General features: G+C 38.1%; 1 protein-coding gene across 3 annotated transcripts; it reads left to right on the plus strand.

Moving 5' to 3' along the window:
- The first annotated feature begins 42 nt into the window (after positions 1 to 42).
- LOC131430753 (sodium-independent sulfate anion transporter) lies at positions 43 to 9352 on the plus strand. Of its 3 annotated transcripts, none has more exons than XM_058595952.1 (5): positions 43 to 257; positions 6994 to 7332; positions 7390 to 7818; positions 7911 to 8850; positions 8905 to 9352. In XM_058595952.1, exons 2-5 carry the CDS (start codon positions 7051 to 7053, stop codon positions 9186 to 9188), a joined length of 1935 nt encoding a protein of 644 aa, XP_058451935.1. In that variant the 5' UTR covers positions 43 to 257; positions 6994 to 7050; the 3' UTR covers positions 9189 to 9352. The 3 variants fall into 3 exon arrangements, with proteins under 3 accessions (XP_058451935.1, XP_058451936.1, XP_058451937.1); XM_058595953.1 differs by lacking the exon at positions 43 to 257 and adding an exon at positions 4488 to 5103; XM_058595954.1 differs by lacking the exon at positions 43 to 257 and adding an exon at positions 4507 to 4654.
- Positions 9353 to 13200: the final 3848 nt, after the last annotated feature.

Here is a 13200-nt window from a genome sequence, read left to right on the forward strand (position 1 = left end):
GGGAAATTGTTTACATACACGTACATTGGATTTGAAGGTTTATAAACAGATGATCGAACGGTTTCATTGAAGTAGTGTTTTTGTGATATAGTAGTTTTGCGATAATAATTTAACTTCATGCTGTGGATAAATTGTTCGTTGCGTTCGGTTGTACAAAGTTCATGACACTGACGTAAGCAATAATTTGTACAGTGACAGAAACATGTGATTTTCTCTTGTTTAATATGAACGTATGAAATAAGAGCATATTTAATGTGGTAAGCAATGATTATCGTACTTATCGCTTGAATAAATGGTTAACGGTCTATTACCGTGCACTATCCTTGTCATGATCTGGTTGAGTATTTCTTTGCATTCTAAATGTAACCAAACGACAACAACATGCATTATCACTAAGCGGCTTTCCGTGTCAAATAATGCTCATTACCACATGGAACTCTTATGGAGTTTGTACTCCGGATATTAGCACTAATTTAAATTTTTATTACTAGTATCCGAATAGAAACACGCAAGAAAGATTTAAACATTTCGTATGATAAAATTAATTTTTTGTTTTTGCACACCTAACTTTTTACTATAAATCGTAACATTTCTCGTTTCTCTTTTTATTTATTTATTTATTTAATCCAACATTTTCTTTTCTTCCATGTGGAATTCCTAATAAATTTCACCTCCAGTGCAATAACCGATTCCGAATGAATTTCGCCTACAACCGGTTGATTCACTGTCAATTGGGTTGATCGAGCACCCAACTCAGGCGAAAATTCTAGCACTGAACCGATCGAGCACTGAAAAATCGAGTAGTCGTGTCAGAGTTCATTATTCATTCCATCATTTCGATAATGTGGGCGAGTGTATTTTTTCCCAAAAATGTCATTTTTTAATGATCGTGTGAGGGCAGTATTGACGAGTAAGTTCCATATTAGTTAGAAAGCATTCCTCCGATTGGACATTCAAAGCCAAAATGAAGTTGTTAAAGTGCGCGATTCTAAGAAAATAAAAATAAGGAAAGTAAAGGTCGTGCGTGTTTGAAAGACATTCAAACTAAGCTTCAGAATTGGAAGGATTTCGAAACAGTTTTTGAAAGTGATTTAGTGTTTCTGAGACCTTTGACTATGGTAACCTCTTAATTTACCTAGTGGTATGATAAATTTTTTCTTGACATTCAAACAGTCTCTTTTTAACAATTTTTTGCCTTTCTCTTATAGAAAGGTTATGCAATCACTGTGAAAACCGACTTTTGAACCGAGGCCTGGAGGGCCGAGTGTCATATACCATTCGACTCAGTTCGTCGAGTACGCAAAATGTATGTGTGTATGCAACGTTTTTTTGCACTAACTTTTCTCGGAGATGGCTGAACCGAATTTCACAAACTTAGATTCAAATGAAAGGTCTTGTGGTCTCATACAAACTTCCTGAATATTATTTGAATCTGACTTCCGGTTCCGGAATTATGGGGTAAAATGTGATAAAAATTGTGAAAATAAGTGCACTAACTTTTCTCAGAGATGGCTGAACCGATTTTCACAAACTTAGGTTCAAATGAAAGGTCCTGTGGTCCCATACGTAATTCCTGAATTTCATCCGGATCCGACTTCCGTATTCGGAAATATAGGGTAAAGTGTGTTAAAAATTTTATACCATGACTGAAAAAGGGCGAAAACGCGTAAAAAGTTTTCTAAATCGACCTCAAATCTTCTCCAATTTATAGTTTTTATCAGTAGACCGTTAAACAAACCGATTTCGGTTATTGTTTTAATAATCGAAGAAAATTATTTTAAAGAATACTGCAGTATTATATACAGGGTCCGGCATTCGAAGTGTAACCAATTAAAAAGGCCATAAATTCAGTTTGGTAAATTACTTTTACTTAATTCAAAGTACAAAATGTGTAAAAATAATACAAAATTCAGAATCAATTCACTTTTGCTCGATATGACCACCTTTTGCCTTGACTTGATGACTTGAGAGAGCGAAGGAGTTGCTTCGTTTGGCCGAATGTGACTTGCAGGTATTTTGGCCCACTCGCGGACAATAACTTTTTTCAGCGCCTCGAGACTGGTGTATCTTTTAGTTCGGACTTTGCTCTCCAAAATGACCCAAAGAGAATAATCCATTGGATTCGCATCTGGTGAATTCGAGAGCCATTGTGTGGACGTGATGAAGTTCGGAACGTTGTTTTTCAGCCATTTTTGGTTCACTCGAGCTTTGTGAGACGGTGCCGAGTCCTGCTGAAACGTCCATGGTCTGCCACCGAAATGTTTGTCTGCCCACGGCTTCAAAGCAACCTCCAGAATACTTTCCCGATAATATGTCGCATTTACCTTGACGCCAGGCTCGATGAAAACGATAGGAGAGCGCCCATCTGCGGTTACAGCGGCCCAAACCATTATCTGTTGCGGGTGCTGCCTCCTGGTGACCAATCGATGACTCAAATTCTCGTATGAACGGTCGGTCAAGTAAACCCTATCGTTTTGAGAGTTTACGAATTGCTCAATTGGAAAAATTTTCTCGTCAGAAAATACAATGTTCGGAAATTGACCGCTTTCGGCCAAACGAAGCAACTCCTTCGCTCTCTCAAGTCATCAAGTCAAGGCAAAAGGTGGTCATATCGAGCAAAAGTGAATTGATTCTGAATTTTGTATTATTTTTACACATTTTGTACTTTGAATTAAGTAAAAGTAATTTTCCAAACTGAATTTATGGCCTTTTTAATTGGTTACACTTCGAGTGCCGGACCCTGTATGATAGTATGATTGATATGAGAAAGACATCATTACACCACTAGGTGGATTAAAACAGGTTTTTCCTTAGGATAATTTCTGACACGTATTTGAATTGATAATTTCTGACAAAATTTCAGCGCTTACGTCGCATGTCCGACATCATTCTCGAAACAAAAAGAAAAAACAATAATACATTTGAGTTTGATCATCGATCACTTTCTGAATACCTGTTTTAATCCCCCTAGTGGTGTAAAGATACCTTTCTTATATTATTTATAGTTTCAAAAGCATCACTAGAGGATTCTGTTGCAAAATTTTATTTGAAGCTTGAATAAAATTAGAAAGTTTCTTTGAGTATAAACTAACCTAACCTTTTTAATTTGTATAGAGTTATGTCAAGTTAGGAATTTCCCTCTTTCGTCGCTCTAAATGAAGGTTTGCTATTATAAACACACATTTCCCAACAGTTCCGGAACCTGAAGTCAGATCAATACTATGAGTGTGAAAATCGTTCAAGTCATCTATGAGAATAATGAATTCCATTTTGGAGATGGAGTCAGCTGTCACAAAACAAACGATGGGGGCATCAAAATCTCTTATTTTGCCCCGGGCGCCAAATTTCCTTGGTACGCCACTGTATAGCATACGGATATACAGCGAATGTCAGACTTGGATGAAATTCAATTGCAAACTATGGGACTATGAGAACTCGAACGCGTATTGTCGGTTACGTCACTTATACGATTATATTCTCCAGAACCGGCAGTATTTGCAATTTTATCTTCCAATTTGGATTATGATCTAACAGTAGCTTTTAAACGAACCTAGGCTTGTTGAAATCGATTCAGTCATCTTAGATGAAATTTGAGAAAACAGAATGCAGATAGAAAAAGTGCGGCTTATCGGTTCAAATGATTATATCTTCGGAACAAAAAGTGTTCGCTATGAGCATTGCGAATTTCTCCAATAAGCAATCTATTCGAGATTCCAATCGCGTCTAGGATTTTCAAAAATCGGTTCAGGCATCTTTAAGAACCACTTTTCGCCATACTCCTTCCGATAATTCTCCTAATAGCTTGAAATAAACCTAAGTTTATCGAAATCCGTTCAGCCATATCCAAAAATATTGAGGCGATAGGAATCTGTCGGTTACGTGATTTATAACATTATGTCTCTGGAACCGAAATTGTCCGCCATTTGATTTTCGAACTTGACTAACGAGCCCATAGTGACTTTCGAACAAGCCTAAGATCGGCTTAGCCATCTCCGAGCTTCCAAGAACCGCTTATTCCGTATATCACTTGAACCAGAAGTGGCATGCATTTGATCTTCGAACTTTATCAATGGATCAATAGTAGCTTGTAAATAAGCTAAAGATTACTGACATCGGTTGAGCCATCTTCTTGAAAATTGAGCGAGTAAAATATTTTCCGGTCTCGTTGAGCTGAGTCGAATGGTACAATACTAGGGATTTCCAAGATTCCGATCATCAGTCGTTTTTTTCGGCAATTCAATATTCTGTCCATAAAAAACGCAAACCGACCGGTCAAACCCAGTATAACGTTAAGGATATTAAGATGTCGCTCAACTTCCTATAAATTGAACGGATACAATGAGAATTATTCTGAAAACAATGGTTCATGTCGATTTTAGATCGGTTTTTCATTGGTGCCTTTGATAAACAACGAAGTGTCCGTCTCGTTCTAGCAGTGATTTTTTCGTTATTCAATGGTCAGATCATCAGCCGCTATAGCGAGTTGTACGATCAGTATCTTGGCATGGTTAATCAGTCTTGGTTCAAAATTGGCGAAATGTAGCTCGGCCGTGCGGTTTGCAGGTCTCAACTAACTAGCATCATTTCAAAACGCCAATAAAACTTATTTCGGCTTTCGGGACTGTATTAGGTTTACCTCGCTGATATGTACAGAGTGTGTATGCAAACGTGATTAATAAGTGTTGTTGATTAGTACACAAATGCATTGTGCTGTGAATTATGCGGTGTAGAAAATGACACAATTGAAAAACGAATGAATGCAACAAGCAGAGAGTTCTTTGGTTAAGCGGTCAACAATTCGTTTCCTCAAAGTGCACAGGATATGGGTGATCTGATTATTTCATTGAGTCACTTTTTTTGTGTACCATGGATGCTGTAATTCATGGCCATTCACATTGTAGTGCTCTGTATCATTGATTAACTTCATTCATAAAGCAGAGCATTTCTGGTTATCAAAAATATATACCTCGCGTGTAGAACGATGAAAACAGTTAAGTTAATCGTATTCACACTACCGCAAGCACGTTGCTAGTCCTGCAGTATCAAGCTGTTCATCGAAACCAGTTTCATATTCACTTGCTTAAGTACGGAGGAAAGATGCCGGTTTGTATAACATCGTTCGGGCAATGCTGGCCGTTCTTTTTTGATTTCACACTATCTTTCGTCAATTCGACTTTTTTTTACGATAGGTGCTCATAATTTGTTAACAAATAAGCATTTAAGCAATGAATTCAATATTTCATATAATTCCAATAATTATCATGACTTACATTTTCGAAAATGATATAATCCAATGTAACTCTCCACTGCAATCCATACTCACCTCGTGGGCTGCTCTGATGTAGTAATAAATTACGGTGAAAGTTCACGCGTGTTCAATTAGGAGTTCCTCTGGATAAATCTGGTACATACTGGTTATACGGAAAGTGAGACCAATAGCCAGCATTGAAAGAAGAGAGATCAAATGTAAATAAACTACAAAACCGAGCCCAATGTTATGGATGGAATTTGGAAATCGATATATTTTACTTTAATGTGATAATGGGGACGATCAACTTCGAAAAACTTTTTGCATTTAAAAAATATCAAGAACAGAATGATTGTAAAGGGAAAAATATATTACCCCTAAATTTATGCTAGGTGAATATACCTATTTTGATTTATTTTACGTTTCGTCTTTGACTCATCAGTGCGTAGCAGTTTATGTTGAACTGATAGTGTGCTCTGACGGCTCAACATAAAGCGCTTGGTGACGTAAAGTTAATGCTTTTTGCAGAACACTTTTTGCTATAACACCTGAGTGTAATGTCTAAACTGACGTCTCAGATGAAACCAGTTTCGACTTGCTAGCCGTACAGATTGTGGATGACTGTAAGGGTAAAAAATATTTTACCCCTAAATTCATGCTAGGTGGTAACATTTGCACATTACGTTACTCCGGAACCGGAAGTCGGATCAGGATGAAATTCAATAGCAGTCTATGAGACTTTAGGGCCTTTCATTTGCAACACATTTTACTCTGTTTTGGAACCGAGAGACCTTTCATTATAATCTTAGTCATATTCGAGAAAATTGAGTGCATATTTTTGTTACATACACATACACAGACATTGCGCGTACTCGACGAACTAAGTTGAATGATATATGATACTCGGCCTTTCGGGCCTCGGTCGATTCTTACAGTGATTGCATAGCTTTTATATATGAGAAAGGCTAAAAGGCTTTTCATTGATTGTTTTATTGTTAAATTATTAATTTCGATTGAAGTAAATATCCCAGTAAGTTCTTAGTTATTCTTGAAAGAATTATTTGTTAGTTACTAAAAGAACCGATTAATTAAATTTCTCCATCGTTTTATAATATGGATAGCATTTTTCTGGAATAATGCTTAAACTAAATCAGAAAAAAGTTCACTTTTAATGTATGCTAATAATATTAATTAAATGTAACGATGTAAATTAATTAAATGTAAACATTCTAGCAACAAATCAAATCAAATCAAATCGGGTGTATTCGCAAGTTTCATCTACCTTGTACGGGAACGAAATCTTCTCCTAGGTGGTGTGTTTTCTAACCCGAACCCGATCCGTACCCGTTGGAAATGAAAAAAATCGACACTCGTACCTGTCCCGACTCGAACAAACATATTTTTTTCTGTACCCGAACCCGACCAATATGGGTTTTGGGCCCAAGTCGGGTATGAACAAAGATTTTTTTATGGGATACGAGTCGGGTTCGGGTTTATAACCGACCATCTCTTCTGGTTATACAATGCGAAATGCGAACTTATGTTTGAGTCTGTCGTCTCTGTTAAGGGAAGCCTGCCTCACGGTTTATGCTGAACTACTAAATGGCATAGCAGCTCAACATAAATTGTTATGAACGGACTAGTCGTAGACGAGACGTTAAGAAAAATTACAGTATTGTTTTTAAGGAAGTGTGCGGGAGAAGTATTGAGCTTATATTTTTTGTTTTCTATTTAACTAAAAACAGGTTAATAATGTATGAGATCATAGGAATAACAGAACCTCTTAGCTTCTACCTAATTGTATGCTAATAATTGGTATACATCTAAGTGCCTTGCAATCTACGGATATAAAAATAGATCATCGAGCAATACGAGGCCTTAAACACGAAAGCGACAACAGCTTACGTAATCCAAAAAGCGACATGGGTCTTACACAGATAGAGAATATAGTACCGGGAGCCAGATGGCTTCGTGGATACAATGCACAATATGCAGTGGCTGACCTAATCGCGGGAATTACCGTGGGTCTTACCGTGTTACCACAGGGATTGGCTTACGCTACGCTAGCGGGGTTGGAGCCTCAGGTACGGTTTTCTTCCTAGATTTCCAAATAGACTTCAATTGTATATTGTATCTTACAGTATGGCCTATACTCGGCCTTTGTCGGTGGTTTAGTATATGCGCTGTTGGGTGGATGCCGCGAGGTGACGATCGGACCAACGGCACTGCTAGCGTTGATGACCAGTCGGCATACCGGATACGGTGGCGACTCTGGACCACAGTTTGCAATTCTGCTATGCTTTCTTGCTGGAATCGTTGAACTGCTGATGGCGGTTCTTAGGCTTGGGGCTTTGGTGGATCTGATATCATTGCCTGTGACGGTTGGATTCACGTCGGCTACAGCTCTCATCATAGGGGCGTCACAACTGAAAGCTCTTCTAGGAATTCGAGGGGGATCCGGTGCGGGATTTGCTGATACCATCCAAACCGTTTTCCAGAACATCGGAAGTGCTCGTATGGCGGACACTGTGTTGGGATTTACATCAATAGCAGTTTTGCTAGCCTTAAGAGTATGTATTTTTATATTTGAGCGAATTTTTTAATTGCTTGTAACTATATTTCAATATCATTCACCATATTGTTTATTTTATTTTGCCTGCAGAAACTCAAAGATGTTAAAACATCTCCGGAAGCAGGCCAAGGACGGAAAGCCTTCGGTGTCGCGTGTTGGCTGATTGCGACGGCAAGAAATGCCATTTTGGTGCTAGTCACCAGTCTAATGGCTTTCTATTTCGACCGGCAGGGCGAAAAGCCTTTTGTACTGACCGGTACTGTGCGGAGTGGTATTCCTGGTTTTAGCATACCACCTTTTTCCACACAAATTCCAGGTGCCAACAACACTACAATCGAGCTTAGTTTTGCTGATATGACGACCGAACTTGGTGTGAACGTCATCTTGGTTCCGGTGATCGCGGTATTAGGTAACGTGGCGATCTCTAAGGCGTTCGGCGGTAGTGGGATCAATCCAACGAAGGAGCTGATTGCTTTATCACTAAGCAACATTTGCGGTTCATTCTTTAGTTCGATTCCTGTTACGGGATCATTCTCCAGAAGTGCCGTAAACCATGCTAGCGGGGTAAAAACTCCGATTGGCGGAATTTATACTGGTGCTCTTGTGTTGCTTGCTCTTGGACTTCTAACGCCATATTTCCAGTTCATACCGAAAGCAGCGCTTAGTGCGGTCATCATATCCGCAGTAATATTCATGATTGAATATGAAGTGATTCGACCGCTTTGGAGGTGTAATAAACGAGAGTTGGTACCAGGAGCTATCACGTTTGTGCTGAGTCTTATAGTTGGTGTTGAACTGGGGCTATTAGCCGGTGTATTAGCAGATTTGTCGTTCGTAGTATATCGCACTGCCCGACCGATTCTAGGCGTAGAAGTCGCCTCCACATCTTCAAATATCCAATACATCATCATCCGTCCACGACACAGTCTTCTCTATTTTCCCGCCGTGGAGTGGGTTCGAAATGGAATATCCAAAGCAATTAAAAAGCATGGTAGCATTCCAGTTGTGCTGGATTGTCGAATAGTTCATGGTATGATTGCATGTTCTTTGTGGAATACGTTTCATCCTTAGTTGTTGTTTTCAGAATTCGATTATACTGCGGCTATCGGTCTCGGTGCACTGAACGAAGAACTAGATGCCAAAAAAATTCCCCTGCTGGTATTGGGGCCATCTGAAGGAATTCGCATAATGTTACGCGAAACGCTGAAGAGTACTATCTTGGAAGTAAACACTGAGCAGGACTTGGAAGCTGCACTACAAGATTTAAAATGTGAGATTAGCAAACGTGAACTGCGTGAAGTTGTGACACCTTTGTTATCTCCAACGACGGACAGTCAACCGACCACGAGAGCAACCGTAGATGAATGACGACGTCTAATTACATTACCATGTTTTCAGGAATGTGATTTCTCATATCTCTTATTTTTTCAAATTAATACAAAACTAAAAATCTCAGTGTGGTATCTGTTAGAATTATATATGTTCCTGCCTAGCATATTTTATTATATATATTATATACACTGTAGTAAGAAACTGACTTCATTGTTTGTAGTAAATTGCATTAGTAGAAACACTATCATATATTTGTTTTATTATGAAAATTCCTAAATATATTGAAATGGGTTTCCGCCCTGGTGTGATGACATTGTAAATTTTTCATGCCTCAGTGTTTGAGATTGTATATTCATTCCCAAATTGTTAAATACCAAAGAATGATGGTAGTTGCAACCCCGGTGAACGATCCAAAAACTTATAGTCGGGATAAAATAAAGTTAATCAATTATAAGGGAGATTGTTCGGTTACCGGCACCCTTTTCTTTGTAGCACATAACTTCTTACTTAGTGCACATTATGCGGACATCTATACATCAATGGAAAGCTAAAGTTCCTGGCTAACAACTGATTAAGAAACTAAGTTGATTCATTTGATTTTTTTTTTTAAAGTTATCAATTTAGTAAAGAAATTTCACTAAAAATGGAAAAATATAAATAAAGACTACAGCTATTAAAAAAACAGAATTTATTCTTTTTGGAAGTGTTTTTGACAAAAGTCTTCATTGTCTGATTGTGACTTCGCCTTGGCTCTCTTGGTCGAATATAGTGGCGCCTGGTATTAATTTGGCCGGTCTTCAACGTTCTTACTTAGCCGGAGCATTTGCTGTATGAGCAGCTAGATGTTTGTCTCGATAGCACCCTGCATATTACTGACAATTTTTCACGATTTGTCGAAAAAAATGGGGTGCCGGTAACCGAAATTGGAAGATATTTTGAAAATTACAAAAAAAATCTTTGGTTGCGAAAATGTTGATAGCATCCGGTATTACATCACGAAATAGATCTATTTCACCTCATAAATGTTCAATCGAGTTTCCGATTGATGCTCTTCAATTCATGATACTCTAAAAAAGTCAGCAAAAACTATTGTGTTGATATTCACGTAAATAAAAGTTATTTTGAACGCAGCAAAAAGTACAACTGACTGTTTGCTTCGCATTTCGGCACAACCAGAACGTGCTGCTATTACACACACATGAAATTTGTCGCATTGACGCTATCTGCTTTCTGTCAAAAGTTACGCTGGGGTGCCGGCAACCGAACACCTTCCCCTACTAAATATGCTAAATATGCCTGCCGACAATTTACTCGGCTCGGCTCATCTGTTGTCTAGTTGGCTGACTGTCGAATCGATTCAAATTTTTAATTATGGATCCATGTAACGTACTAATCTTTACGTTTTGTCTTCGACTCGTCTGCACAGGGCAGTTAAATTTGTGCAAACTTAAACAGCTCAAGTTAAACGGGTAAGCAGTTTTCAAATATTTTCTTCATATTTACGATCTTAGGAAAACAAGCATTGTTGAAAAATAACAAAGCAGTTTCTTCGCTGTCGTTGGGCGGAAATTCAAAAAAGAAATATCAGTTTATTCGGTATATTTTTCTGAATAAACTGATGTATTTTTTCTAGAAGATCAGTAGCGAAGAAAACTGCTTTTGGGTTTTTCCACAAAAGCTGTTTTACTAAGATTATAAGTGGATCCATAACATATAAAGGATAGTAGTTTGTGTAGTAGTTCTATGTAAGAAAACATAACTTCATATAACAACGATACAAGATCGAGACAGGGTCGCCACATTTAAAATTTATTTTTAGGAGAAAAATGTGAATTTTTAGAAACCAGAACTTTTATAATGATGTAGTTGAAAATTCGTTGGAAGAGATTTTTGCGTTGAAGCGTTTCGGAATAATTTAATGAAAAAAAATAAAAATCCAATCTGAAAGTGATAGCTCTTTTTGGTATATTTTCTCTTTCGTATTTTAATAAGTAAATGTCAGTCTCTCTTTTTTTACTACCTTACATAATGACCAAAGCCATCATCTATCCATTATCAGAAGAAATTTTAGAATGTTGCTCCCAAATTTATTTTTATTTATAACAATTTTTATTCAGGCCAATTTGCGTATAGCTTTACGTGGCCGATTCACCCATGTTTTTGTTACATAATATAAATTTTTTATTGTTGGATCTCGTTGTCACCCTTCTTCTAGGGGGAGAGGAGCTTCCATTTCCTTCTAGCGAAGATTGGAGGTCATTTTATCCGTTGCTCATATCATCCATTGCTACATAATTGGAATTGTGAGTGGTTTCCGTTTCCTTGTTTTCATTGTTGATCGCAGTCTTGGGTTCATTTGCGGTTGCTGTAGATGCGCTTTGTACATTGATTGCAGTTGATAGTTGGTTAGATGGTGAAGGTGATTTTGAAACAGGAGCACTGCACTCACTAGTTTCCGTTGTTGGGTGGTTGTCCTTGTTTTTGTTTGTTTTGTTTGTTTTCGCAGTTTCAGTGCAAGGTTTGCCGTAGTGTGCAGGTTGTTCACAAAACTGACATGTAACCAATTGATTTTCATACGTAATCAACGTTTTACACGGATGTATCCCGTCTTGACCACAAATGATGTAAGATGGAATTGCTTTACGTAGTTGCATACGTACCACTCGCACGCCATTCCGGATACCCGGGAAAAAATTCCGCCATACTTCCTTTTCGATGGAAAGAACTTCACCGTACTGCGACATACATTCCCGAACATACCCCTCGCTGGTCTGCAGGGGAAGGTCATGCACGCGTACTTCTATGGCATTGTCCACCATGTACACAGGGATTTTATATTTAACATTGTCATGATCAATACTGTGCACCCCGTTATTAACCGAAGCAAATGCAATAGCATCTTTTTCACGTTTAAACATAATGTACACACAGTTCGACGCCTTGTTGAATTGAATCTCACTTACATCATTAACGTTTAGATGCATTCGTTCCTTAAGCAAGATTTCAATTTCGGTTGCTGCAGGTCTAACTTTGCAGCGCTTGAAATCAATACAAATTGAATTTGGCCTTGTAGGCCAAGTTTCAGGCTTTGTTAAATCATATTTGCCCATTTCGTACACTCTATTGTTAACTGCACTGTATTGTCTTTGTTTCTGTCGTCGCGACCGTAAGAAATTTTCGACTGTGTCGTTTGCGATGCGAGCAGGAACTGACCCAAATTTATTTGAAATATCTGTAAAAACAGATTAATCTGTATATGTTGCAACCTTGGAAGAATCGCTACATAGAAGCAGCTTCTATGATTTTATTACTATTGCTAAATGAAAAATATAGATCAGCTTAGGAGCTAACCTTAACGAAAGCGGTCACAAAATGTTTCTGTTTGAAATAAATTATTCAAAATGAAAGAAGATAATGTATTGAGGTGCATTCGGAACAATGTGAAGACAACAAAATTCTACATTTATGAAACGTTTACACTATTGCTGCTTGCAAAGCATGCTGGTGCCAGTATACTGACACGCCAGCAGCTGGCAATGTTTACACTATTGCTGGCAATTTCTTGCTGGTAAAATTTGTAAGAATTATAAACAAGAATGAAATATATCCTTCGAGTACTTAAATCATCATTCTCATTTTTTATATCGATCCACTTTACGCGAACGAATGCTTTTAACTGAGAAAAACATGAAACACGAACGAGAAGTACAGTATTTTCATTCCGTCGCCATCTTGAATTTCTTCACCAGCATCGCTTGCCAGCATGAAATTCAGAGCAGTAAAAAATTATCATGCTGGTCACAACCAGCAGCTGGCAAGCGTTTACATTATGCTGGTAGCGTGCTGGAGCCAATAAACCGGTAGCCAGCAGAAGTGTAAACGGGGCATTAAGTATGAAGTCAATACCCAGGTTTGAACTGATTTTTTTGCGTGCAACTTCATCAGTGCCAGACTCAATCATTCGGAGCGCCCCTCGTTAGCAAACTTTCCAGCGTTCCAATCTATTGAGTTACTGGAGAAACAGTTCTCAAACACGCATACATGCGTT

The sequence above is a fragment of the Malaya genurostris genome, chromosome 2 (genome assembly GCF_030247185.1).
Source record: "Malaya genurostris strain Urasoe2022 chromosome 2, Malgen_1.1, whole genome shotgun sequence".
In the NCBI taxonomy this organism is placed as follows: domain Eukaryota; kingdom Metazoa; phylum Arthropoda; class Insecta; order Diptera; family Culicidae; genus Malaya; species Malaya genurostris.